The sequence below is a fragment of the Oryzias latipes genome, chromosome 1 (genome assembly GCF_002234675.1).
Source record: "Oryzias latipes chromosome 1, ASM223467v1".
NCBI classification, from domain to species: Eukaryota; Metazoa; Chordata; class Actinopteri; order Beloniformes; family Adrianichthyidae; genus Oryzias; species Oryzias latipes.
Genome location: NC_019859.2, coordinates 9,915,916 through 9,941,734, shown reverse-complemented (window position 1 = coordinate 9,941,734; position 25,819 = coordinate 9,915,916). Strand labels below are relative to the sequence as shown.

Here is a 25,819-nt window from a genome sequence, read left to right as displayed (position 1 = left end):
GTGCAACTCAAAGTAGGTCTCAGTTTTTAATCACGTTTATTTGCATGCTTCTGTGGTGTTATTTATGGTCCACAGAAGCAAAGTTATGTTAGAAACATTTGTGGGAAAAATTCTCGGAGGTGAGGCTGTGTTGCCATAGCACGAATACGGAGGAATGCCAGCTCACCCAGGGAAGTCCAGCAGCGGTGTGTGTGTGTGTGTGTGTGTGTGTGTGTGTCTAGATGTGTGTGTAGACAGAGACTGGGAGTGAAAGAAGAGAAGCACGAGAAGTGTCTCATTACTGCAAGAGATGCTGTAGAAGATTTATGAGGCTGCTCTCTCCTGCTGTTTGGCTGCTCGGATACATGAACATATGTGCAAACACACACAGTGTGCAGCAGTCTGCCCATTTTAATCTGCGCTCTAAGTGAGCTCCAACACCTGCCTCTTGCCATGCAGAAACATCTTGTTTTTCTATAGAAGTTTTGAAAATGTTTATCAAATAAAGCTGTCATATCCGGATGTCATTGTATTTTGTCCCATCTGAGATGTTCTCATGCACATGGAGAACTGTAGTTGCCTCACAAACTGGTAAAAACAAATCCAGTATGTTTTCTACGGTAAGTATCCAGTTACTTCAGTTACTAATATACTGTAGTAACTGCATGACAGGAGTAAGAACTAAATTGAGTGCGTGCATATTCCAGGCTTTTTCATCAAGTCAACATGACTATAAGTGGGGAACTCTATAATTTGCACTAATCCCTTCCACTCAAATAATTGATCACAATTTCTTTTATCTAGGATGAATTTATTCAGTGACCAGGTGACAGAATTGTTCACACTGTTGTCTGTAGTTGCTGCTGTCTCTCTGTCCTGTCCTCACCTGTCAGGCAGTTGTAGCAGAAGACTGAATGTTTGTTTGGTTGTCATGGAGATTTCTTTTTACTGTGAAAGCCATGTCTTTGCACTGTCCTGTGTGCTGTGGACATTGAGGATCAAGATAAAGACTTGTTGTGGTTTGCTGCTTTTATTGCCTTGACTGCAAAAAAGGCTTTTTATAGATATTTATTGTTTTCAGATGTGAATAACAGCTAATTAAACCAAAATAATGAATTTAATGAACTAAAAACAAAAACTAAAATATGATTACCAGACTATAGGTTGCGTTTTTTTAATTTTTATTATTATTTGTAGTCGCCATTATCATGTTTTTTGGACACATGAGTAGTTAAGACGTCATTTAGGCGCACCTGTCACCTGTGTTAGTTTGGTTTGTTGGTTTGATACAGAGAGGGTGCACAGGGCCCAGTATTTTTTGTTAACTGCTTCTATACATGATTATGAACTCTGCTTTGATGGATCGTATCACAAGTGTCATCTGAGGCAATAATGAAGTGGATTAAAATACGACACACAAACAAAGTGGATTTCTTGGTCATAGTTTTTTGTGGAGCGCCACACAAACAGGACCTGCTGCAGCCTCTCTAGCGGCTCATAAGCCCGCAGCTGTTACATTATTGTTTAATTGTATGTAACTTGTGTTTTTTTTTCTTCTTTATAATGCTTTTTTTCTTTTTAGCTTCAGACTGTGCTTTTTGACAAGAAACAAGCATTTGTCCGTCAGACCTGGTATATGGTCAAAAAGATGCTCTTTAAAAACAGAACATCCATGGTAACCCAGCCCTGCCCAGCCCTGCTGGGTTACCATGGATGTTCGTGTGTGCATACTATTCTCTTTTTTTTGTAGCGTTCTTCTTTTGTTGGGGCGGCCGTGGTGCAGTAGTAGAGCGGTCGACCCATGATCATAAAACTGCAGGTTTGATTCCCGCCTTGCACGCCCATGAGTCAATGTGTCTTGGGTAAGACACTGAACCCGACCTTGCCTCTGGTGGGAGGTTAGCGCCAGTGTTCGGCAGCGGAGCCAGGACCAGTGTGAGACTGGATGAAAGGATCTGTGACTGTAAAGTGGGCCTTGTAGGTAGAAAAGCGCTATATAACTATACGCCATTTACCTTATTGTTTTTCTTATGCTCCCTTTAGCTGATGTACTATGCAAAAAGCCTCTCATACTCCCTCAACCTCAATTAATGTCTCCATCTTTCTTCTCTTTTTCATCATCTTTCATCATCGTCACCTCATCTCCACATATATGATCAGTAGGAGGAGACTTGTTTGCACACTCTGCTTTCACGTAATGGAATGTCAAAATAAGTATAAAGAAAAGAGATCTACACCAAACTGAAGAGAAATATACAGAAAATCATAGCAGTGGTTATGGACGCAAAGGTTAAAAAACTTGCATAAAATGTGGAGGAAACAGGAAGCAGAAAGAAACAGAGTTCAAAGAGGAAGGCTTTTGTTAACCATTGTTTGTGCTGCAGAAGCAGTATCCCAGCAGCTATCAGCAACATGAACTTCCTCAAAAAGCCTTCCTCAAAGCGGTGCCCTGTAGCATCTCTTTTTGAGTTGGTTCCTGTGTCAGATGTTTGGTTTAAAGGTCAGTCAACACTTGTCTGTGTTTGTTGTGACCACTTTTAACTATACAGGTTGTGGTTGAATACCTATAAGACAACTGAAAAACAAGTTTGCATGATTCTCCTGGGGCATTCTTCAACTTTTTTGGACAAACTTCACAATGTGGACAAGTTATTTATCTTGTTTTTAAGTAATTTCTAATTATAATTTATAAATTGACTGCTTTAATTCAGAATTTCATCAACAGGCGACGTTTTTTTTTCATGTAAAACCTTAGCCTCGTTAATTCTGCTTTCATCTGCCAGGAACTCCTGAAGCTCTGCAGTGGTACACTATAACCGGTTGTTCTGTCACATATATCAACTTCCCGAGTAAAGGTTATGTTGCCTTTTAAGTTAGAATTTGTGCATTTAAGTTAAGTTCTCTTTTTTTCTTCTGGTTGCTTTCCAGTTCAGATTTTGTTGCATGATCTATTTTAATTTTCCCACGTCTGTCTCTGCTCTTTCTCCAACCGTGTTACTACAAATTACTACCCAGCCCGACACATTCCATACAATTAAAACAGTAAAAATATTAAAAACATGTTTTTCAGCCTGGAAAATTGTTAGTTTGGGAAAGTTGAATGGTCCTTTGCAGAGAATTTCAGTCCACAGGTGCCTGACACTGAAGTGTTATATTTCCCTTCTCTGTCCTGCCAGTAGGGACAGAAGGCGTGTAAACTTCCTGGGAGCGGAGGGCAACCGTCAGGCAGGCCTCCGCTGAAGACTCACACTTAGGTACAAAGGGAGTAGCCCAATTCAATTCAATTCAGTTTTATTTCTATAGCCCAATGTTACAACAATAGTTATCTCAATGGGCTTCATACCGGTAATTGTATAACAAACATGAAATCAATCTTAAATTCAACAGCTGATTTCTAAACTGAACTTAACACATTAAGCTTCAACTCACCAGTAATTGGGACGAAGGGGTTTGTGGACTGCAGGTTGTTCGTTGTTTGAACCCAACTGGTCAAGATTTTAGTTTTGTCTTGATTCTGAAATCCAAAACAAAGCTAAAACATTTTAAAGCAAACATTTTGACAAAATACGGAAAGACTCTACTTCTATTATGGATTCATTCATATGGGAAATCTCAAGAATCTTGCTTTTGCAGATTGTGAAGGTTTACAATAATTATTACAAACTTCACTGGCCGACTGCTTTTTTTATAGTTTTGTTAGTTTAATGGAGGTATTTTTTTTCCAAAAATACTTGTAATTATGTGTTTTTAAAACATGAATGAAAAGTATCACTTACATATAATGTAACTCCCTCAGAAAGGAGGTGTGTAAATTGCTAATGCAGCTTCATCTTTAGTAATCTAATCTAAAAAATATGAACATAAAATCAGTTCAGTCAATTTAGACTAAATGTTTATGTCAAGACTGGTATCCATGTCTGAAAGCAAAATTAAAGCAAAAGCTCTGACCACATGATGAAACAGACAGTTGACAGCCATGGTCATCTGGCATGATAAAACGCAGAAACTGAGGATAATTCGCTTTGATGGGACGTGAAGGCAAACAATAACGAGCTGTCTTTAGCATTATATTTTCTGTTCCGATCAGAACATTGAACTGTCACTCAAAGCATGAAGACATTTTTTCACCAAACAGCTCTGAGGTTCATCAAACAATCAATGTGGCTTGTGTTTCCATCTTGAATCAATGCAAAGGGCAGTTGAAGTGTTTGACATACACCAGGAAACTGGTCTGCAACCTTTGATGCTAAAATTCAGTTTCTAACTGACTAAAACCCAGAAAAGTCCCTCTTTATTCCTCAAAAAACACAATTTTGTTGTGTTTTTGTAACTATTTTGCCATTTATTTATAAAATGTAGCTTTTAAATATCTACAATAATTGAAATATTAAAATGTTATATTTTTCTGTTTAAAACAAATTTAATTTATTCTATCTTAGACAAAAGTACATATAAGTTCCTTTCAAAATAAAATACACCTTTTGATCTTCCTGCAGCAGAAGATTTACTTCAATTAAAAATGCAGGAATTTTTCTACAATTATGATAACTTTGGTGCACTGTCATCCTTTTTCTCTTTTTGTATATTCCTGTCTGGTGTAGAATCCTATTTAAAATGAAAAAAAAGAAAAGTATATATATAAATAAATATAAAATATAATTATACAAAATATTATAATAAAAAAGTGAATAGCTCTGACAATAGATTAAACTCTTTCACCATGATTTTGTTCAGTTATCTGACATGTTTGAATTTATTGAATTTGAGAGTGGAAAAGCACATAAGACCTGTTGATTTCACGTTGATTTCACAAAAATATAATTTATCATTTATTCAAAACATTAACCTTCTTCATTAGAGCCAAAGAGCCACAATAGAGGGACAAAAGAGCCACATGTGGCTCCAGAGCTTCATGTTGCAGACCTCTGGTTCCATACTACTGCTAAACTAACAGTTTTAATGTTGTATCACCACTTTAGACACAAGACAAGCTTCAAACCAACGGACCTGAAGCGTTTTAGGTTTCATCTTCATCTCTCCAAAGATGTTTGCATCCTCCTAAAGACTCAAGACTCACGTGGATTTCAGTATACGATACTAACATGTGCCTATATCCTACAAAATAAAATATAAATAAAAATTGAACTTGAACACTTCTGAAAGTCAGGAATGTACTGCACTAAAAAATTGTCAAAGGTTTTCACCCATTCATTTGTTTTCAAGAGGCAAACTTCAAAGTTCCGGTTTCTGCAAGAAATCAGAAACAACTTTTAGGATTGTTTTAGTCATTTCTGATAGTTTTGTCATTGGCAGGAAAAGGTCTTGTGCATTCCAAATTCATGGAATATTTTCTGGGCTCCCAGCACCAAAATCTGGTTAGAGAACAGAAAAGAATTATTCTTTTACAACCCGACACTCATATTCACCCAGAATCTGGAATTGAAATAAAGCACAGCAGGGGGGGCGGGGGGGGGGGGGGGGGCACAGATAAAAGCCAAGGACACATCATTATTCAACCAGCATGAGCATCCTCCTACCAAGGAAAGTATCAAACAAATCAGATTTTTCTGCATTCCTCCTTTTGTATTCACAAAACTACCTCTCCTAAGTTTTTATTTTGTTGTTCTGTCTGTAAGAAGTGTTGCTTTTATGGCTGTAAAATCAGCTGATCCATCTGTCCACACCTCACTTCTTTATCTTTCTCCTTTATCCTTGAAGAAACCTCGAACCAAGAATCTTAATATAACAGAAATAAAGGATATTTTCCACAGATTTTTGGGACCTTTCGTTTCTGTTGATCAGAGTTTGCTTCCTTTAAGTGATCCAGAGCAGCATGTTGTGAGTAAATAAAACAAAAATCAAAAATAAGAAAATGACATAAAGTTGCATCCTGAGCCTGTTTTGGAGATCCAATTACAGCTTGAGTAGGGGTGTGATGTCGTGACAGTTCTCTCATTCGAGTATTATGGAAGCAAGTTTGTCCTTCTGACTTTGAGAATGGCTCAGAGTTTCATTTTTTATCCCAGCATAAACATGCTGCCACAGGACCAGACCATTAGAGGACCAAGGTCACCTTCTACTGAGAGCATCAGGGAGGCGAGCATGAAGCCTGAGCGATTAGATGTGGACAGTCTGAAGACCATCTTTTTTTTTCCTTCTTAAATTCACAAGTTTTTCTTCTCCCTCTGTCCTCATTTGAATAACTGTGTTCTAAATGTACTGTGGTATTTCTGAGGCATGATGTTTAAAAACCCTTTGGTACAAAAATCTGCGGAAAAAAAAGCAAAACAAAATAAATAAAGTACAATGTTTCCATTAAATGTTAAAATGTGTGAGTTTATATTAAAGTTAACATTTTAGCCAAATATCTGTAGAGTAACACATCTCTTCCTCTGTTGTACAGCTGCCACATCTTAATGAAACTCTGCTTTTTTTCTTGCAGTGCTTGAACTTACTGAATTCCATTTCATTTGCCTGGGGTTTTGCATCCCTTAGTTGTTGAAATGTATGTTTTAGACTTGACCCACTTTGCTTTCTGCTTTGCTTCTTCCCAAATCCTTCTCTTGAGTCTGAACTTTATTCCTGGATCTTCAATTTTAAAATGCTCTGGGTACTTTTGCTCTGACCTGTTTGGTCCACATTATAGCTAGTTTTTAGAAATACAAACAGTGATGGAAATTCATGTCGGCCACATGTAAAATGTGCAGCCAAGATGTACATTTCTGCGTTGTGCGCACATATTTTAAGTGCATCCAAGGCTGCATTTTGTTGTTGGCCGCACGTATTTAAAAATTTTTTAAAAATTGAAAGTCTCATTATCTGTCACGCTCCAATGTGTGTGAAATGTGTTCTCAAAATTTGATTCATCCCCTGAAGCAGTGGTGAGCTGCAGAAACAGCTTCACTCAGGATCAATTTGGCGGTTTAACCCTAACTGCAGCCGTAATCCTAACATCAACCCTTCCTCTAGGTCAGGGGTGTCAAACTCATTTTCACAGAGGGCCATATCAGCATAGTGGCTGTCCTCAAAGGGCCAGATATAACTCATAAATGTGACTAAATGTATTGAAAAATAAACTTTTTAAAGTGACAATTACAGCTGCATAGAAAACATATGTTTGCTTGTTACTCTAGCATAAATCCTTTTAAATTTGATTCTGTCAGGTTAGGTTATATGGACAGTGTTTAAGTTCTAATGTATAGTCGCCCAATCCGATATTTCAAGTCCGATTCCCCCTAGATATGAATAAATAAGCACCAATTTTTATTTTTTTATTCTAAGATATTAAAAACTTGTCGCGGGCCACAGAAAATGACATGGCGGGCCACATTTGGCTCACGGGCCTTGAGTTTCACACATGTATTCTAGGTCCATGCGTCCACAAAGAAAGTTCCTTGTGAACTGTCTTCCATAACATACACTCCATTTTTTGAGTGAGTGTATGTAGCCATCGTTTTGTCTCTGTGTGACATGATCAGGGGGTGAATTTTTTATTTAGGGCACATATTCACCTGCAGGTTGGTCTTTGTGGTGGTTTGTGTATAGAGAGGGTGGGCAGGTCCTGGTGTTCTTGCTGACTGCATTATTTAACAGATTCCATTTAATGATTTTGATAACACCTTGAAAATTAGCTCTTTTTAAAATATTTTTCACGCTCAAGAATAAATTTGGTATACTGTTGGACAAGGAGCATTTTGTTCACTTTTGCTTGTTACAGACGATGATCTTTTCCGGTGACTGGTCAAGCATTAAAGTAGTGTAAAAGCTGCAAAAACATTCAGGTTTAAAGCAAAAAGTAAAGTTCTTAGTGTGGCATGGTGGGGTCAGAGCAACGGATCATTTACCTCCCTATGTGTTGACCATTTATAAATGCTTTTAGCTTTTTATAATAATTTCTCGTTAATTTCTGTTTGTTGTTTTTGTGTATTTTGTTATGAGGGGCTTATTTTATTATTTTATTGCATGTGTGGGGATTGGTGTTTTTGTGTTCTTGTTGAAAACCCACAGTAGTGTGCCAAATAGGAGAACGGAGACGTAAATACTTTGTTCAGTGAAAGCCTGTGAAAAGCTGGTGTGAGCTAAAATAGGGACGTGTTGACACTTTTCTTCATGGATGTCAGAATAAATGTTCATCAGTTGCTATTATTGTTATTTGCTGGATGAAATTTCACCCTGAAGATGCTCATTTAAGCTACTTTAGTAAAATGTCATCCAGACTTTATCTTACTAAAGCAGTTTGGTCCACTAGAAATAAGGGAAGGAGAAAGTGGGATGCAGCTACATAACTTCTTGTGTTTTTCATCGTTTTATTTACAGGAATGAACTCATATGTTCTCATCAGTGACCTAGATAAACGAAAAAAAATTTGTGTAGCCTTTAGATGTTTTTAGACCTAAATGAGACTGTGTGCTATTAGTTCTGTGCAAGAAAAATGTACGGGAGGTTTTTCATCAGGAACTATTGCTTGTCTGTGGCACATATTGGGATAACTATTTTTGTTTTTTTAGTGTTGAGAAAGCATGTTAAATTGTAGTGAATGGTATTATATAAGCTTTGCCAAAACCTCAGATACTGTGTAGTCTCCCTATAACCCATCTTTTTTGTGCTTCTGTTTATTGAAATTTGGCTCACTTTCTTAACTTTCCTTGAAGTATGGTTCTTTTACACTTTACATGATGTTTTTGTCAACTGAAAAGACATACTGCGTCCACACAGTCATTTTACTTGTAAAAAAGCTTGCTCTATAGGTAATGGTCACAAAAAAAGGAGATTTGAAATTTACAAAATTGTTAGTTAGTTTTTGTGGTGTTTTTCTTTTTCCTCAGTTGCAGCAGGTTATCTAAAAAAATTTAAAACTATGCTTTCAGCACTCTATTATGGAGGTCTCTAAAGGCACAGATAAGTAAAAAAAATGTCATTAGTACTGGTTTCTCATGCGCACGAGAAACCAGCTATAAGCTCTGATGTGCATAAGATACTAAGAGGTCTTTTGCGCACATGAGATCTTTTCAGAGTGAGTTACCTGAAATGACATTATACAAGTTTACTGAATTTTATTTTACCCTTGGATTTGTCAACGTCATCGTGTTATCTGTTGTGTGAACGTTGCCAAAAAGCGAGTTTTAAAGTCATGTGGTTTGTTTCGGCGCAGGCGATACACCTGCTTTGATCAACCAGTGTGCTGCTTGTGTGTTTCTTTCTCGTGCACACCAGATTCTTTCTCGTGCGCAGAACTTTTTTCCTAAAAAAAAAAATTACGAAGATAAACAAAAAGCAGGAAATATTCAAATTTGGGGGACCAAAACAACTGTTTTGCTTTTTCCTCTTTCACCGTGTCTGTCTTTCTGTTTGCTCAGGTTGTTGACAGTCCTGTGATGGTGGTGGCTAAATGGAAAAGCTGTCAGAGAATCTCACTTTTGGATCACTGCTTCCTTCTCTGCATCCCCCACAGACATAATCACTTGTAGTCACACTCTCTCTGGATGAGTTATGGCTTCTGGGCTGTTTGATTAAAAATATGTTCACGTGATTATTTTACAAATTAGGGTAATATTTACCAGGTAATTTGGTAATAGCAAACTGTTTTTCAACATAAGATTTATGTATTATGATTATGTTTCCTATTTTGTAAGACCAGAGTCTATCGTCACAGTGTCTCGACACCAAACACTAAGCAACACCTTCAGCTGCACCACTGTTAAAGACAAAGACTCCCTAATTTACGTCACACCAGCAGTTACACACTCTTTCTCCATCTCAGGGTTACAACACAACCGTAAAGGCGTTAAGGCTTCCACAAACAGTTTCAGCAGGTGTTTCACCCAAACCCTGTTTGTCATGGAGTCAAAACACAGAAGAAAGCCCCGTGAGCTCATAAATCCTACCATTTTCTTCCTCATAAATGAGAAGTGTGAATTGAAGGAAGGGTTGGACACTTTTATCACTTCCTGTGGTATTATCTGTTTGTCTTTGGAGCACAACAGCAGTGTTTAACTAGAAGAGCTAACACATGTTTAGCCTTTCTCGTCACTACTGTGCACATTACTGCAACATTTTTAGGTTGTGTTTGTTTCTTTTTGCTGGCCTAATGTAACATTCTACTAAATTATCTGTATAATCAAGTTTGCACAGTTTGTGCTCCACTATTAGTTCTTCTAACTTTGGAGAATGAAAAATTTGTTCTATTTTGAGTTTAGTTTTTCAATCTAGATCAAAAGTCAAAAGAGATAATAGAGGTGTTATTCCCAAATTCAATCTTAGTTCAGAATATCTCTATTCTGTCTTAAGTGACATACACACCTTTTATTTGACATTTTAGCGGTCACTTCTGGTGAAATGTAGCTTCTTGAATACACCGAGGGGCATCTTTTCCTTTTTTCCATGGTTTACTAGTTTGCTACTTCCACCTACAGTTGGAAGAAGCTTGGTGTGAAATGTTGGCAAACTGAAACCCACAGTAGATCAAATCTTGCTCCAGGCTTTTTCTTAAACAGCTCCATTTTGATAAATGAAAGTCTTGATGTGAAATAATTCACGCCTAATTACTAATTTCTCCTCCGTGATCAACTTACAACTGTTTTCAATTTCAAACTGTTGGCACTTCAACCAATTCAAAGGGACGTACATCCGTACATCACCAGCAAATTTAAGTCCTCGACTGGTCAAAGTTTAATAGTGCACTTAGAGTCCGAAAGCGACCGTAGAAACTTGCGTAGATACGCGTAAATACAAGAGTTTTGAACGCGGAAGCCCAAAACGCAGGTTTTACATAAACTTTTCGTTGGAAGTGGCCGCTTGAACGTATGTTGCTGAGGGCAGTGGGAATGTAGCTCTATACACTTGCAACCTTTACTGCAATACCAATAAAAAAAAGACAACATGGCATCTTTCTTTCATCAGAACTGAACTGTGGAAATACTGTCTTTGAAAATCGTATTATCTTTGAGAAAAAGGAATGTGTTTATAAAGATCTGAGGCTCTCACAAAGCAGCTGGTTCACAGATCCGTAAACTGTTAGTGTGCTTGCATCTCCTCTGTTTGCCCACTTAGCTGCAGAGTCTATTTAAATTCCACGACCTTGCTCAATAACTGCTTTTACAGCTCACTGTTTTTCATTGTGTCCATCAGGCTAATTAGCAGCTGTTGTGAGGCTGTTTTGCTGTGTTCAGTTTCAGCGCTTCTCAGCCACTGTTGCTTCTATCAAAGCAACTGAAAGCCTCTTTCAGAGCATCTTTTTGAAGCCCAGAGACACTTGTTTAAGGCCTAAACAGAAAATGCAAAACTCACCATGTGCCATTTTGTCATTGTCACTTGTCATTATTTTCCACCTCATCCAACTCATTGATTACTCTGCCATTTGGTTGCATCGATTTGATGAATGCACGGTTATCGATGATCGGGATTTCATCTGCCAATAACCCATCAGAGAAATCTGCTCAGCATCCTGACAGGTTAGTGTCTCTATAATTTAGGTTACTTTTGGCTGCTTTTCCTGTACTGTTGTGCATAAAGGTTAAATGACTGGATCTAAATCAAGCTGCTTGTACGTAGATTTTCTGAGTAAAACGTACAAGCATAACCCAAAAGCTTTGATTTTTTCATTTTTATTTTTTATATCCTCAACCTCAGACCAGTTCACACCTGTCAAAGACCAACTCCAATGCAAATCGTGTTTTTGGTTTATTCAACATGTTCTTGTGGCAATTTTTCTGATTATGACAGACATATACAAAGAAAATTAAGACTAAAATTCAATTTATAAATATTTCTTTATCTAAACTGTTGTGACTCAGCAGCAGAAAATAAATGCTATTTGAAAAAGAGCTTATTTAATACACAGTTAATACACTGAGTAGGCCACAAGCTCCTTGCATGCATCTTTTACTGATGCATTTACCTGATCCATAATAGTTCCGTGTCCATCTTTGTTTTCCTCGTCTGACCTGGAATCTGGCTCAAAACTTTACACTGTAGGCCTATAGCTCCAACATTGCTCTGCATTTTTGTTGCAGCGTTAATATCAGGTTGGGGGCTGTGATGGGCTTTAGGCTAGTCGGAGAGTGCATAAACAAAGGATTCTGGGTGACAGGAAGGGGGGTTGGGGTTGCTCTTTGCCAAGAGTCCCTCCCACAACTCAGTTGTGCCTTTCTAACGGACTACTGCCGCTCTGCAGAAACTATGACCTAGAAAAAAACACAGATTTTTTAAATTTGCCTAATAATGGCATGATTGCTCATAATCAAAGGACCACTGGGAACGCTTTTAAAAGAAATTATGAGATGAACGGAGTGGGACTTTAACATTGAGGCCATGTCTGTTATCTGTTTAATTTTCATTATTAAAGTCCTTTCACTGACAAAATGCCAAAACTCCCAGCATTACTAAACTTGGACTTCTCATGAATATGATGCTCGTCATCTAGAATTTTGATGACCAGAAAGTCTTCTAAAAAAATGATGTCAGCTGTTATTTTCTGCAGGAAGAGCATGCACATGCTTCATAAATCTGGCAAATGAAAAAAACAAAAGTAGAGATGCAGCTTTGAAAGGAAAAGAGTTCTCCAAGAGAAGCATGAGAAGGCTCTAGAAGATAAAGAATGGTTCAGGAAGATGCAGTTACAAAGCTTTTACTCCATCAATAACATACTGTCTTTTGGTTTACACTTTTATCCCTCCATTGGGCTCTTTGCCTTTGGAGAAAAATACTAACAATTTACATAACTAATAGGTTTGTAGTTTTGGTTCAGTTCTCTTAGTTAAGTTTTCATTTATGTTTAGATTTGGATTCTACACAAATGTTGACATGTTTATATTTAATGGTAAAATAGGAAAAAAAAGGTCACAATGATAGAAAATGTCATGTTTAACATGACTTTGTTGCAATTGAAACTCTATAACTCTGTAATCTGTAAATTTGCTGCAGAAGATCTGTGTCGTATGTAACACAAAATGTATTTTAATCTGAAAGGGACTTGATGTGCTGCTCTCCAAAGTAAAAGAAATTTAAATTGTAATACATATAAAACATGTTACTTTATCACAATATTTATTTATCACTATAATTCAATATTAGTAAATATTTAAAAGAAGCATTTTATAAGTGAATTGATTTATGACAAAGTATAAAGTGTATTTCTCTGAAGTGGGACTTTGCTGGGTTTTGGTCCGTGAGAAAATGGACCAAATAGCTCTTTTAGCATTAAACGTTGCAGACCCCTGACTTAAATGGATCACTGATATGCGAGTCCTCTTGCCATCAGCTGAGGAGCCAAAGCCACATTGTCAACCACATACAATTCTTGTAAAAATGTGTTTCATTATTTGACTTTTTGTCAAAAAAAAAAAAAAAAAAACACCACACAAAGTGTTGATAAGTGGAAGCTGGTGGTTTGTTGTGAACTTTTGATGTGCCTGGTCTTTTATGTCTGAAAATAGGTTAGGACCTCCCACAACTCACTCCTGTATGCCGAGTCATCGTCGTCACAGTGTCATCATGAAATGTGATGGCATGATAGTGTGGTAATGCAGAAAATGGTCACGTGGTAACTGCTTGAACAGTTATAGACCAAAGGTGTGCTTATCTTCAAGATCAGTCAAAGTGTAATACAGCAGGCAGAGATCAAAGGGCAAAACAAACAGGCGGGGTTGTTCATAAAGCCTCTAAACTGGACAGGAAAAGCAAAACAGTCCAATAACTACATAAGACATTAAGTGAATAAATAATAATTGGAATTTAATTTTTTTCTCTACTTTTTATTTATCCAACAATGGGGAAATTGTTCTCAGCACTTTAACCCATCCCCTAGGGGGAGCGGTCGACCCTCCAACCCTTCGGTTAGTAGATGACCTGCTCTACTGCCTGAGCTAAACTGCCACCCAAAAACTAAACACTAGATGTCTGTCACTGAGAGGTGAAATAGCGACACATTTCACCTGCATGTTGGTGGTTATTTATTTTATTGTTGCCATCTTTCACTGCACCCCTTTGTCCTCATCCATTAAAAGATGATTTTCAAAATGTGAGCGGAAATCAATAAGTTTGCAACTGTGGAGTTTTCCCCACAGGCAGCTCTAACCCAGTAGCCTGGTTTCACTCATATTGCAGTCATAGGCACACACTACATGCATGTCAAAAATCCAGGACACAGAACAGTATACAGTGCATGAACAATGAATGAATACCGTACATGTATGGGTTTTAGAATTGTTCCATATCTGAACACTCAAGTCTCTGAATCTTTTTTTTCCTGCCCTCTTTTCATTTCCCTGTTTGCATCCATCTTTACCTTCTTCCTTCGTCTTGCTGCATTGCGAATCCTAAGCAGCTGGCTGATCCCCACAGAGCTGCTTCAGCTAAAGTCTGGAGTGTGCACGTTTGTTAGGCTTGTGTTTTCCCAGTAGTAGTCTGTGAGGGATTTCTTTTAAATGTGTGTTAGAGATAGGTCTGTCCATGTTTTAGCCCTCCATATAATCAACCATTCAGTTGATTCTATATGTTCGATGCATCAATGTTTAATTAATGCTAAAACTGTAGAAGCTGATGCAAAATTTAAAAAACATTTTGGTGCTCTGTTTTGGAGTACTATGTATTTTTCATTATAGTTAGTCCTTTTCGTATTTTTGTACCTTACAACATAGAAAATAAAACGGTTTCAGAAATGATAAAAAGGGGACATTTTTAAGGCTTAGCACTCAGTAGCTAACCAGATATCAAAGCTTTAATTAATTCTAAAGCTAAATATTTATTTGTCCAAAACACAAGCTCAACCCCCTCCTGTGTTTGGGGTCTTTTTAGTCCATCTTAATAACATAAATAGCTAAATATTCTTGAGAATTTGAGAACATGATTTTTTGGGGCTGAGTATACTGCATCTGTGGAATATCTTTATTTTAATCAAAGACTCACTTTTTTAATCCCTTGACACCTTTTGATGCAAATATTCATTAAACCACTGCAGCTCCTATAGATCACTTTCATTTAGCATCAATAAATTCAGGTGTCAATGGGTTAACATAGCATTTACATAACGGATTTAATTAACTTATTTATTGACATATTTTTTTTTAGCTTTTAATGACTTTTGTGATTCAGTAGGAGTAGAAGCCACAATGTTTCCTTCCATTTTACATTAGTCGTTTGATTGTTGTTTTTAGTCCACTGTGTTTTAGGACTTTTTATTGTTTTAATCAACATGTCTTTTGTTAAGCACCCCATGGATTCTACGCATGTTTATTAAAGGTGCTCTGCAAATAAGTGATTGATTGATTGAAAGGATTGATTGGCTTAGGTGACTTTCACTAGTTTGCAGGTTAATACATTTCACTACATTTTGTTGCTCTCACACTCAAAGTCAGTATTAAGTTATATGGATTTTTCATTTTCAAGACAAGTGAAATCCTGTTTTTAAGTCAGGTTTTAGGTTTAGAAGGATTCCAGACTAAGTTTGAGCTGGAATAAAGTCTAAAAGGAAGACAATATCAAAACATTGTTTTGGCTGTTTAGTATTCTCATACATATAAATGGAAATCACAGAAAGAAGCATAGTTATTATTGTGAATGGTGTTAACACTCTGCTAGTATACAGACAAAGCCAGATGTCACGCGTTGCATTGTCAAGGTTCTTTTTGAACAGGACAACCTTTTAACAAATGGCACACAAACAATGGGAGCAGGCCATTGGCTAAGCTTCTGGCAGTTTCTTTGGAAAGGAAGGAGAAAGTTTGAAGAGAAGCAAAGAGAAAAAAGGCAGTAGGAGGGTGCATTCCTTTCCCTATAATTAGGTTTTTAAGGTTCCCTCATATGGGACCACATCTCCTTCCTGTTCTATATCTTTCTTACTGTCTTCCTGCATTTTCCTCATCTTATGATCATGTGACTTCTTAGACATAAACTCCAGGATTCAAATGCCGCAATGCTTTTCTGACTGAGAAACGCTACATAAACCACAGAACAAGCTGAAGCAATTTTAGCAGGATACTTCATTTTAAATTCAGAAACCTTTGCTCAGTGTTTTTACTGAAAGGAATATATTTAAAAGAAAATTACAAAAAAGATTTAACACTGAGTATTTATAGGCTGGCACATCAAAAAATAATCTTTTGTAGCAAAACCCAAGGGTCCATAAGTTTGTATTCACAATAAAATGAAATAAAAATGAATATTAGTATTATAATCTTAACACAATCCTAACAAGTGTCTCCAACAAAAGCACATGTACTTTGAATTCCATACATTACTGAGAGGATTTTCCCTAATTTATAATCATATGATTCACTAAATGAAATCACGTGTAAGTTTGTTTGGATTTATTTTGAAAGGTATGTCATATATGTTCCTTCACATTTTTTAATCAAGTAACACTTAAAATATAGTCAGGCTTTTATTACCAGAGCCATATTTGTTTATTACTTGTGATAACAAAATGCAAGGTAAGACTTTCAAAGTTCTCAAAACATGCCATCTAGTATTATTTATAAGATATTTTAGCAGTGAAAGTTTATAATGTCAAACAAAAACAGGGATTTCATGGAATATTAGCTTTTAACAATAGTTTTTAAAAGCAGAAATCCATAGAAAGATTTAGGAGATGTTAAATATCTTGGCTGGCGGACTCTTTCCTATAAAAACAAGGTGGTTGCATTAAATTCTAAACTATTTCTAAAGGTATTGGTATTGAAATTTACACAAAAAATCTTTTTTCTGATCATAATAGGCACATTTTCATACAGTCGTCTTGTAAGTGGATTGTTATTTTACGAAGATTAACTGGAAATGAATTTGTGTAAAATTTTTAGTCCCAGAAGTATGGATCTAGTTGTCTACAAGTGGATGCATCAGAATGGAGCGGAACAGGGAGCTTGCGACGTGCCATTGTAGGTTCTATGTCACACCAACAAGCTTTTCACAATGATTTTAATTAAGAAATACTCCGAAATGCTATTTCAAGCTTAATTTCTTTCATCCATCCTCAAAAAATGGCACAAGAACAAGTTAAACACACCAAAAAATACAATTTTCAGCAGTGGATCTGTAAGAAAGCCACTTGAATACAAAGTTGTGACAAAAAAGTTTTATTTCTAGGGACACCATAATAAATCCTCATCCAATCGGGTTATTTTGTGAGAAAAGAATAAAAAGACAAACAATGAGAACATTCTCCGTGTGCATTTTATTTCATTTTTTACTTTTTGAGAGCTTATCTCATCCTTTCTTTTAGCTCCGTTTTTGGGAGAATCTGCTGCATCAGTCTGCGTCGGTTCACCTCCCACCCCTTCCCGGGAGCCCACACGGGGAAGAGGCTCGCTCTTCTGGCAGGCACACACAGACAAGTGTCAGGCAGGGCGTTCTATGCAAATATAGTGCAAGTGGGCGGCAGCACAGAGCGGAGTGCGCAGCAATGTGAAGCCCCGCCCACCGAAGACAGTTGCTGCGCAACCAGCAGGAGAGAAGGAGGGGGAGAGGAGGGGCCGTGAATTCAACAACTGTTGCCCGGACTGAGGTTCTCTGTTTGGGTGGATCAACCGGCGAGCCAGCGAGCTGCAGAGGAGTGCGTGACTGTGTGAGGGGCGGCTGCTGTGTTTTACATTTCGCTCGGACGACTAACGTAGCGCCTCGCCTCTCAGAGGGAACACCTGTGCGGAGGGCGGCTCGTCGGAAGACACGCGGGGCCGAGCCCTCGGCAGCAGGCGCGCGTGAATGACTTCAGTGGATGAGGACTTGGCCGCTGGAGGCAGGGAACCTGCCGAACATGGGCTCCCCTCACTAGTTAACGCGGTAAGAGGCGGAATGACTGTGTGTTTGTGTGTGTGGAGGGCGTGATGGAACGTTGCTTGACAGAATGGGAGCACGGCGTTGAAGGGGGTCACTAGTAGTGGGGGTTCGGTGACGGGGAAGCGGGGGAGCATTGTTGCTGAGGGCCCGTGCGCCGCAGTGTGAAAGCCGGCCCGGCTCACTCAGCTGTCGGTGTGTGTGTTACCACGCTGCACCCTCCCGTCTGTCTGTCTGTCTCCCTCCGCGGCTCTCCCCTCCTTTCATCCGTCCCTCCCTATCCTTTTCTGGCTGTCGCCTGTCTCGTTTGGTTTCTGTTGCGCTTCAGCCTCTCTCTGATGTTAATGGGACTAATTGGAAGCCGGGGAAGAAGAGGCAGGGAAGGGAGCGTGGTCACACCAGGACACCACGACCAGGTAGAGGAGGCTGGAATACACGGTAACGGTGGATTCAGACACGTGTGTTGCAAAATGCATCAAATGTAGGCCGTGGAGGTTTGCAGAAAAAACTTTCTCCCACCTGTTTTGTTTTCAAGCAACAGATCTTTAAAAATGTCTCTCAATCTTGATACATCTTAAAAATGGTACATCAAATACTATATAATCCTTTTTTAGACTTTTATTCTTCTTCTAACATTTGCACTGTCAACAACAGACATTATTGTCCTTCCCAATACTTCTGATCATTTTCCAAGCAATTGCATAACATAGATGTTCTTGTTGTTTTCCACTTAAAGTTAATGAAAGTCGTGTTTTTAACATGTTCTTGTGGCATTTATATGATGGTGTAGAAAACTGTGATTAAACAGCATTTCTGAGGTTTTCTCTATTTGAATCATTTGGAACCAGGATCAGTTGGGAAAATGCCATTGGAAAAGCTCGAAGCAGTGACGTAGATGCTACAGTCGGCGGGACACAAACTCCTTGCCCCGCTCCGAACTGATGCATCCCCTTGCAGACAAATAGATCCATGTAGGTCTTTCTTTTCCCCGTCTGAGCTGGCATCTGGCTCAAAACTGTACGGCTGGGTATCTCCAATATTACTCGCTATTTTTGTTGCACCTGTAATATTAGGTTGGGGATTGTAAGGAGCGGTAAAGCAGGAGAGAGAGTGTATACAAATGGATGATGAGAAGTGGGGGCAGGCTTACCCGGCGCCAACAGTCCCGCCCACAACTGAAAGGTGAATGTCTGATAAACTCCTGCGGCTATGCAGAAACTATGTCCTAGAGGTTTATTGACTTTTGCCTAAAAAAACTGCATAATTCTAGTTAAAAGACCATTTTATGGATGTTAGGAGTGGATCTTTAAAGATGGTCACGCAAAAAGAAAAAAAAGATAACTTTTCCTTCAGGGTGGTTTTGTTTTCTTTAGAGATCACCGTTAAACCGGATGTCTTGCTGTTGCTCAGTGTTCAGCAGGACTAGAATTACTAGATTAACATGCAGTACAGGGCGGTTCTGACAGCCAGGACACTACACTGCAGTCACTGCACTACAGTCATTCATTACAGTAGCTCCCTTATTTTCGGTGCAACAGTTTACTTAACGCTATGAGGTTTTAAGTCAAAATGATCATACTTCATGCCAGATGGGAGTCCCAAAATGTCTTTCAAAAGGGGGTTCTAAACTGTTTCTTTTATTGTCATATAAATTAAACTGTTTCTGTTTTTGCTCAAAACAGAAACAAATTGTAGATTAAAATTATTAGATTGGGTCAAATATTTTAGGAAACTGCCAAATATCTGATTTCATTTACTAAACATAAAAAAAGGCATCTTTCCTTTTAATTTATTTAATATTTGACATTATTGTTTAGATTAGTCGGGAGGTGTAATGACAGGGACAATGTAAGAGATGGGTATTAAAGCCCTGCGCGGGACTATTTTCTTCATCCCGCTCCCGCCCGCGTCCGCTGAATTTCTGACCAATCCCGCCCGCTCCCGCAACGTATGCGTTACACTCCCGCCCGCACCCGCAAAACTCATAGAACTTAGTCCCGCACAGTAATAGAGATGCATTGATTTTGTATCGTCTCCCGTCCCGCAGGAAAAAAACACGTATTTGTATTGATATTATTAAAGAGATTCATGTCCCTCCTCCAGCCTCATCTTTTCATGCATTCCTCTTTTGTGTAATTTGCAACTTAATTATTAAATGTATTTTCACAAATCCCGTTCAGTTAAAAGTGTGCGTGTGTGCGCGCGCAGACAGACGGCCTCAAGCGCGCTCTTAGTAAGAGGCGGGGCGGGGCGTTGCACACCCCCAACAACAGGTTAGATGACAGAGGCCATTAGGCGTCTCTACCTGGTGCCTTCACGGAGCTTCAGTACATAAGAATCCAACAGCCGCACAGCCTAACGTAGACCGCTAATATATATTCATGAGATATTCATGCCAGCACTGATCCCGCTGGGTTTTTTTCTGCCGCCCGCTCCCGCCCGCAGCACAATTCAAACCGCCCAATCCCGCGAGATTTGGGTTGGGTCCCGCGGGACCCGACGGGACCCAATCCCAATGCAGCCCTCTAATGGGTATTATCCTCCTTTGAAGTGTATTTAACTTTTTTTTTTTTAATAGCCTATAACATCACAAAATCTAAGGCTTTCCTGCAGGGAAATGGGTGGGGCCAAGGCCTTTGAGACTTTTTGGAACACACCCACTAGGAGCTGAGGTTTTAACAACTGTTAGTCATTTCGTCTGTCTGTCAATAAAGCCACACCCATTTTTGTTTAAAAAATCAAGGTCAAAAAGAAAATAAGAAGATGCATAAAAACGAAATGAAAGAATCCCAAACTGTGTTTACATTTACAGTGGAGTTGTAAAATTTCACCCTAGCAGTTACTTTGTGAACTACTTTACTTCTGTTTCCTAATGAGCTTCAATCAGGAAGTCAAAGGGTTGATCCTGGGGCAGCATAAGATTTTAAAATCTATTGCTAATAATGACACACCTCATAAAAAATGGATAAAAGTAGAAAGGACCCCCTCTCTATATGCAAATGGTTTGAAAAGGACATTTCAATTTTGGTTTTGATCTTTTATGCAAAACACATTTCAATAAAACATCAGGAAGGAGCTCCAAGTTTTGAGGAAGAACACAATAAAGCCTCCTATAAGCTCAGAACCATGTTGATGCTTGAGTCACAAGAGGAAGGTCGTATTTGCCTGCACACAAATTTTCAGCTCCATTCATTTCTGTGATCTAGTTTTGCTGAAAAATGCACTGTTGAACAGTGTTAGAAGCTAGTGCTAGTTTAACAATGTGCTCATGAACCTAGTCTGTGGTACACTTTTTAATTTTTTTCATTTACACATTGTAATATGACACATCAATCACTCCGACGTATGCATTTCAAGTTCTTCCAGTTTAACGGGTCTGCAATATAAACATACGCTCTAGTCAAAACCTTCTGAAAATAACAATTTTGTTGTTTGTGTGTGTGTGAGAAAAGCCTTCTCATTGTATCTGCTTTAAACTCCAGTGGTAAAAATAGGCACAGGGATGTGTTTTGGCTCTCAGGGCCTTATCCGGCATATCTGAACTGAGCCAGGTTTCATTGACAATACCTCTCCTCCCTGCACTGTTCTCTGTACTGTAATCCAAGAAGCTACCCGTTTGCTCCCTGAAACACGTGTTTTTTTTGTGCCCTCTGTATTTTAAGACAAAACGGTTGCAAATTGGGCATTCCCGTGTATTTATTCATTTTTTTCAAATTACATTTCTTAAATCATTAATGCTCATACAATATAATATTTTCCTATTCGTCTCAAGTATAAAGTCTCACTCCAATTATCTTTTGATCTATTTTAAGTGTTCCCAGTGATGTTTTAACTATGATTATGCCATTTTTAGGCCAAAAATTATAAGAAATCTGACGTTTTCTAGAACAAAGATTCAGCAGAGCTGAAGTAGTTCATTAGAAATTTGCATCAGAGTTATGGGGGGTACTGTTAGCACTGAGTAAGCCCACCCCCATTTCCCAACATCTATTTGTTAACATGCTCTCCCACTAGCTTACAACCACATCATAACATTACAGGTGCAACAAAAATGGCGAGCAATATTGGAGCTATCCAGATGTCTCTCGTAGATCCATCAGAATGGAGTGGAGCAAGGAGCTTGTGACCCGCGGGTTGTAGCACCGACCTCACTGCTACAAGCTTTTTCCAACTGCATTTTGTGTGGCTCCTCCTGATTCACAGTGATTTGAATAAAGAAATACTCAGAAATGCAGTTTGAATCTTAATTTTCTTTATATATGTCCTTTAGCGTGAGAAAATTACCTCGATAACACGTTAAAAAAAAAACCAAAAAGACAATTTTCATTAGAGTGGTGTGCTCTTTCATAGGAAGATTGTTGCTTTGCGTCGCAGGACCTGTATTTGTCTAAAATATTTGTGAGAAGTCTCCAAATTTGGATAAAAAACCTAGAAAGCTGAAGGAATCTGTAGACACACCTTACTTGGATAAACAGAATAATTTGACTGAGGGCAATGCCTGGTAATCAACCTGTAGTCTCCAGAAATCGGATCCCATGGACAATTCTGCCTTCTTATTCTTTAAAAAAAGGATCAAATCAGTCCACGATAGTGAGTTTTTTGTTTTTTTTACATTTGTGTGCATATTTATGACTTGGACATATAAAGTTGCGGACAGACTCTTAATTACTTGTCTCAAATAATCCTATTACTGTCGGACTTGATCTGAGCCTCAGAGGCACTCCACGGCAGAAGGAGCAGTGCAGTAGAAATCAAAGCAATGGTTCAAAGTCCCCGTCTAACCGAAGGTATTTTGTCAGGGCAGCAATTATGTTGCGTTGAGATATTACTCGTGCGTTCTCTTCCCTTCGTTACTTTTGCACATGTTCCTTCTCTTTTCCATTTTCTGTTTTTTTTTCTGCTTACCCTCTTGTGTCCGCTAACGCTGACTCATGCGAAATCTAATCATTCCGAATCAATGCAGTTGATTTGAACAATCACTCCTGCTTTAGAAGTGTTGTTGTTTTGTTTGGATGACGCCTAAATGATCACTGCCCAGCTAGGTTACACAACAAGAAACGGCTCCTTTGTAAAGCCCTATAAGCTCTTAAATTCCTTTAATCTTGCTTGCGCGCATGAGACGAGACGCAAAGACGTTCCTGAATTTTTCCACATAAAAAACACTCAAACGTCTATAGATTGTGGAGAGAAAATAGACCCACAAGATTTGTGTGTTCGTAATTTTTGATTTGCTCTGCCTGTTTGTGTATAGCTTCTGGATTTGTGTGTGTGTTTGGTTCCTGATTTGTAACTCGTACAATACATCTTGTGCACAACTGTGTTTACTTTCAATTGTGTACTCTCGAATAGCAAAAACAAATACAAATACAACTGACACACACAACTTGAAATTACAGCAACTTAAGACTAACTACGAATTCAATACACCTCCAATGCATATAAACCTTTAAATAGTGCACACCATGAGCGTTAGGCCTGCACAATATACCGCAAATTTATCATTATCGCAATATCCAGCTCTGCAATATGCATATCGCAAAAGACTGCGAATATCGCAATAAATCGCAAACCCAAAATGTGTTAAAACAATCTTCTAGCAGCTTGAAGCATTTAACGAATCAAATAAATCCCTTTATGCTTTGACCAATCAGATGGACGCCTTCCCATTGTTGACCAATCAGATGGAGTCCTATTATGTTAGATGTTTGTCCCCCGTGTCGACGAGGGTCATTTGGAGTATAATTTTTAAACTGTTGCAATGAAATGGGAATGATGTTTTTGTTTATTTTTCTATTTGTTTATTTACTGAAAATTATATCGTTATCGCAATATTGATCACTAATATCGCAAGTTTTCCTCATATCGTGCAGCCCTAGTTCATACTAGGTCACGTTTAAGTTGTGGGCCTCTATCTTTTTTGTTCATTGTTCATTTATGTTTTGGCCACAGCTATAGGTCTTAACTTTTTCTCCTTTTTGAAAAAGACTTGGATTTTAAGTTATGTTGACTTATTTAATAACACTTGCAGTAAAATGGAAATGTAGGAGACACCAACCTATTTTATTCCTGGGCATCTATTTAAATTTTTTGTAATCATTCATCATAGTTTTGGCAAGTTCTATGGTAAATATATTTTCTTCTTTTTGAATAAAACTTGCACGTTAATTTAAGTTGTGTTGAATTATTTGAATAAAACTCACACTGAAACCAAAATGTATTGGTATTTTTGCTTTTCTATTTTTCCATTTATCGCAAGTCATACCGTCATCGCAGTTTCAAACACTGATATCGCATATCGCAGATTTTTCTAAAATCGTGCAGGCCTAATGAGCGTGATGCACACAGACAGAATCACATCTATGCACAGATCAAAGTGCATAAGGAGTTGTGAGACTCTTTTCACACTTCTTGTGCGTAGATGATGCTACAATGCTGAGCCATCAGTTTTCTAATCAGCCGCTTTGAACTTAGATTGTGAATAATATCTAGTAAAGACTTGATATTTGTCCACTGTCTTAAACAGATGTGTTCATGTGAATACACAATTGCAAGTACACGCACAAAATGTATTGTACAAGTTACAAATCAAGAATTACACACACACACAAATCCAGTGAGTCATTTTCTCTCCCTGATAAAACTTTCAACATCATTGCACCTGCTTTGATACAAAGGAGTGTCGTTTGGAAGAAATCCAACAAATTAAAGGAAAAAATTAGTTCTTAGTTTTTTTTTTTTTTCAATTACTTAATGTTTTTTTTTAAACAGACGTCGGGATCGATGTTAGGTCAGTCAGTCGAATCAAATCGGATAATTCAAAATGAACAAAATCAACTATGAATCGTATCGGCAAACACAAACTATAATAGGAATCAAATGGTTGCTAAGATGAATTGTTACACCCATAATTTTTTTTGTATTTGATCTTTAAGTTGTTTCAAATCTGGGAGTTATGCGTTAAAAAAAAAGGAAACGTAAGATCAAAAGTCTTGTCTGGTAAGTTCATAATCTTGGTTTCCCTTCTCTTCCTTGAAGATCAGTAGGACCTTGGTGTGCATAGCCGTCTTTACAGACTTTACTATGCAAGGATCGGACATTAGTTCAGCACATAAACGGTATCGACCATCTGCTGTCGGCACAGACTCAGTTCAGTTTCCAATTGGCTTGACAGTCTTTTCAACAAGGACTTGGAGAACTTTGTATCTCTTGCCGGATAAACCGTCTTCATCTTTGCTGACTGACGGCTGGAAAACTGTTGATAAGTTGATAAGTCATGTCGGTTTTTATTGTTGACAGCAGCATATTGACAGCTTGCTGCTCCAAAAAAATGTTATGTTTAAAAAAAAAGAGCACGATATGAGTTGACGATATAAGTTGTACATCGTTTTTTTGTCTTGTTTTTACGAGGAACACCAACTATTATGAACTCCTGTGTTGCTTTCTCTGTCGAGTTGACTCATCTGCGTTGATCACCAAACTATAAAAGACAACATATTTGACTCACCTGAATCAAATCTGCAGTAGATCTACCTTTTTTTAATTTATTTTTTGCATTATTTCCGCTATTTTGTTGTTCCACATACCTCTGCAGTTGGAGTGTTTTCATTCCAGACAGACAGAACGGATTTTTCTTGTTTTTTTCTGCATTAGCCTTTTGAGATAAATCAGTTGAATGTGGTTGTTTTTTTCATTTCAGAATGAATTAATTTAAATAAAATAGTGCTTTGATCCATCACTGTTTCATACGTTTCTTTTGAGGTATAGCCCTAATATAGCAGATCTCTCTTTTTGCCTTTTATTTTTTCCTTAATTCATTTGCTGCATTGCCATTTGTTGCTTCATATGTTAAGTTTCCAGTGCAGATTGACTGAAAAAAAAAGTTGAAATCAGCCTTAGAAACAGATTTTAAACATGGACGGCTGACCTTATGCAGGTTGATGGAGTACTTGTGAGGGCTTTTCTGTTTGTGGCTCTGCAATCTCACAAACGCATAACTTGTGCAAAGAAAACACCGTATTGTTGGCCTCCCTGGTAACTACTGCCGCAGCCCCAACACCTGCTCAACAAAGGCATT

At 38.1% G+C, this 25,819-nt stretch overlaps 1 protein-coding gene across 3 annotated transcripts in view; it reads left to right on the top strand.

The window, feature by feature from the left end:
• The window catches only part of rab11fip4 (RAB11 family interacting protein 4), a 45,283-nt gene that overhangs the window by 2,300 nt on the left and 17,164 nt on the right, over window positions 1–25,819 (top strand). The window contains exon 1 of one of the 3 annotated variants that reach the window (XM_023955539.1): window positions 17,415–17,751. The exons of 1 other annotated variant lie outside the window; for it this stretch is intronic. In XM_023955539.1, coding sequence (XP_023811307.1) covers window positions 17,674–17,751 — 78 coding nt within the window. In that variant the 5' untranslated portion in view covers window positions 17,415–17,673. Of the gene's footprint in view, window positions 1–17,414; window positions 17,752–25,819 lie in introns of those variants that run through there. One more of the 3 variants, XM_023955542.1, reaches the window with a different exon arrangement.